This window comes from Hyalella azteca, unplaced genomic scaffold, assembly GCF_000764305.2.
Source record: "Hyalella azteca isolate HAZT.00-mixed unplaced genomic scaffold, Hazt_2.0.2 contig13914, whole genome shotgun sequence".
Lineage (NCBI taxonomy): Eukaryota > Metazoa > Arthropoda > Malacostraca > Amphipoda > Hyalellidae > Hyalella > Hyalella azteca.
Window position 1 is genome coordinate 341,790 of NW_025943819.1, and position 3,371 is coordinate 345,160.

Below are 3,371 nucleotides of genomic sequence, written 5' to 3' on the forward strand. Positions count from 1 at the left end.
GTGATACAAGTTAGTGAACCGTATTGTTATGTCTAATGAGTGATACAAGTTAGTGAACCGTATTGTTATGTCTAATGAGTGATACAAGTTAGTGAACCGTATTGTTATGTCTAATGAGTGATACAAGTTAGTGAACCGTATTGTTATGTCTAATGAGCTCTCCTTGTCACTTCGTTTCTTTGAGATGCTAACGTTGCTTCTTTCATGCCGGCTTCAGAGGGCTGGACAATTGGGACCTCTCGCCCTTGTGGGTGATGAGCATATTTTGATTTAAGAAACTCTCGATAATTGAGACCTTCCACCTCTTTGGTGATGTTCATCTTGACTCTCGGTGTGAGATAGCTAAATAGCTGAAGTGCTATTAAACATGCGGCCACTAACTAACTAACTAACTCGTTGCTGTATATCAAACATTCCCCATGTTGTGTGTCAGAGATTTGTGCCTTTGCAAGCATTGCTCGAGATGATAGTTGTGCGCTCGAAGGGCTGCGTGAACGTGCGTGAATGTTATTAGTTTCGTGATGTTGCACGCAGCGTGATTGCATGCAATGGTTTCGTGCGGCAGGTTCACGCAGGGCTTCGTGGACGTGCGTGAGCGTGAGCGTCGCCACCGCCGGGGCTCAATGGAGCAAGGCAAGCAACTCATGAACCTCCATAACAACGAGGCGGGACGCAGGGTGAGTCATTACCTTAATTACTTTAACATTAGTCATGCCTTCATGATACTTCATTAGTCCTGCAATGATATGGTTAATGCATTAATGATGTATCATCGTTCTTTTAATAATATGGTCAATCCATTGATGTAAAGATCAGAATCTTACTAATTTAATGAGTAGATTAATCATCAGATTAATTCTTTTCTAATATAATAAATCCATTAAAGAAAGTATAAATCTTTCAAACATATATGTAATTAACTCAAAATTAGATAAATTCCTTACTAATATAATCATTTAATTAATTATTAGATAAAACCCTGCTAACATAATCAATCAATTAACGATAAAATGCTGTCAGCTATCGTTAATTGAATTCCATAAAATTATCGTATTATTAAGTATCAAACCAGACATTAATAAAATCAATAAAGCTTCCTTACGTAAATTATTTAAGGTAAATTATGCACGCCATGATTGTCATGATTGCTAGTTTTCTCTTAAATATTACAGCCATTGTTAGTGAAGCGTAGAGTCAATTATTGGGGATAACTGCTTTTTCTGCGTTGAAATTCCTGCATTATGAAGCGGCAATGCTTGGCCAGCGTTATTTATTGCTAACTAACCGTTGCCGGCTAATCACATTCATTAAACATCCTGTAAGCACAGTTTCTTATTTAGTTAACATATGTTTTTGCTTTTTAGATTGCCGACGTTTCTTTCGCTCGATCAGATTGTCATCATCAAATTTCTTTCTCTGGGTTCGATTTTTTAATATTTATCGTTGATCGTTTTCGCGTAGGCATGTTTTTCAATCAAATAAATCCCATTAAATCCAAACTGCAAGGTCTAGCATAATTTTTGCAAAAATATTTTCAATTTTATTTATCCCCTCACCATACCTCAAAACAAAAATTTGAAGATTTTAAAGCTTTTACTTCTATTGGGCCAACCTTTCCTTCATTATGTTTGCATGGGAATCGCACAAGCAAAGTTTCCCACTTACCCATATTTCTCTGAAAAACTGGGACTGTGATATTTTTCATGATTAAAATATGATGCACTTGAATAAAAGAATTATAATTGTTGTGATGTCCCAATTAAGTTTGCTTTGCTCTTGCATATCCCAAAAAGATTCGTTTCGTACGTAGACTACAGTAAGAAAATAATTGTTCTATTGATTATCAAACTCATTGTGCATTGCTATTTGCAATTTAATCCTAAACATATTAATTGCAGTGTGAAGATTATGTGTGAGCTGTTCAAATTGTTACATGTATATTAACACTACACAGCAAACGAGCTATATAGCTGCTGGTATTACTGACAATTAACCATGTATTATTTCTACACACGAAACACTGTATATCAAGTGTGATGCATGTATGAAACACGTGTTTATCAGGCGGTGTTCCGCAAGACGCGCGTCACGTGCAAGTGTCACGGCGTGTCCGGGTCGTGCTCCCTCATCACTTGTTGGCAGCAGCTCGCGCCCTTCAGAGAAGTCGGTATGTCTCTATATACTATTATTAATACTTACTATATTATATGTACTATTATAAGCTTTCAGAAGTTATATGTGGTACCTTATCGTGTTCCTTTATTGCCTGCTGGCAGCAGTTCGCTCCATTCAGAGGAGTCGATCCGTGCTCTAATATTATTAGTAACACTATTTTCTCTATATTATTATTATTATTATTTTCTATTTATTATTATTATTATTATTTTTCTATATAATATTATACCCTTTGAGCCTTTCAGAGGAGTCGCTCTGTATCGATTTAGTGTTGTATCTATGCACTATTATATCCTTTAAATTGTTTTATATGATATGTTACACTTCTAAATTACTTACTAATGAACTAAAATATTTCCTAGTGAATCATTACTATCAGTAATATTCTGCGTATTGTATTTAGGCTTCTATTATTCCATCACCTTAATGCATTTTGGTTACTAAACCTCTCGTTCGATGGATTATTCGATATCACCATATTTTTTATCATAGATCTGCCGATTATCATTTTTTCAATGATAATGGCGATTTCGATGCGTCATTTTTTGTCATTCTGTCAATTTCGATGCGACTTGCAAGGGAAATATTACCGAGGTTATCATTAACGAAGATATCATAACAGAAGAAATCATTATCAGATCTGTCACTACATCATCACCATTTCTGTGAAGGTGACGCTAGTGCCACGTCCCCAGGTGACCTGCTGAAGGAGAAGTACGTCCTATAAAATAAGATATATCATCACATATCATCAGCGATGATACCTTCACGCCAGGTGACCTGCTGAAGGAGAAGTACCTACGTCCTATAAAATAAGATATATCATCACATATCACCAGCAATGATACCTTCACGGCAGGTGACCTGCTGAAGGAGAAGTACGACGGCGCCACGGAGGTGATGATCAACAGGCGCGGGAAGCTGCAGGTTCGCTACGCGCAGTTCAACGTCCCCACCGCCGAGGACATCATCTACATGGCAGAGTCACCCAACTACTGCAAGCCCAACGCTACTGTGGGCTCTGTGGGTGAGTGGCAAGCCCAACGCTACTGTGGGCTCTGTGGGTGAGTGGCAAGCCCAACGCTACTGTGGGCTCTGTGGGTGAGTGGCAAGCCCAACGCTACTGTGGGCTCTGTGGGTGAGTGGCAAGCCCAACGCTACTGTGGGCTCTGTGGGTGAGTGGCAAGCCCAACGCT

At 38.4% G+C, this 3,371-nt stretch overlaps 1 protein-coding gene across 1 annotated transcript in view; it reads left to right on the plus strand.

The window, feature by feature from the left end:
• The window catches only part of LOC108667888 (protein Wnt-5a), a 33,459-nt gene that overhangs the window by 25,842 nt on the left and 4,246 nt on the right, over positions 1-3,371 (plus strand). The window contains exons 5-7 of the mRNA XM_018154988.2: positions 566-677; positions 2,065-2,167; positions 3,035-3,202. Of these exons, the coding sequence (XP_018010477.1) occupies positions 566-677; positions 2,065-2,167; positions 3,035-3,202 (383 nt within the window). The remainder of the gene's footprint in view (positions 1-565; positions 678-2,064; positions 2,168-3,034; positions 3,203-3,371) is intronic.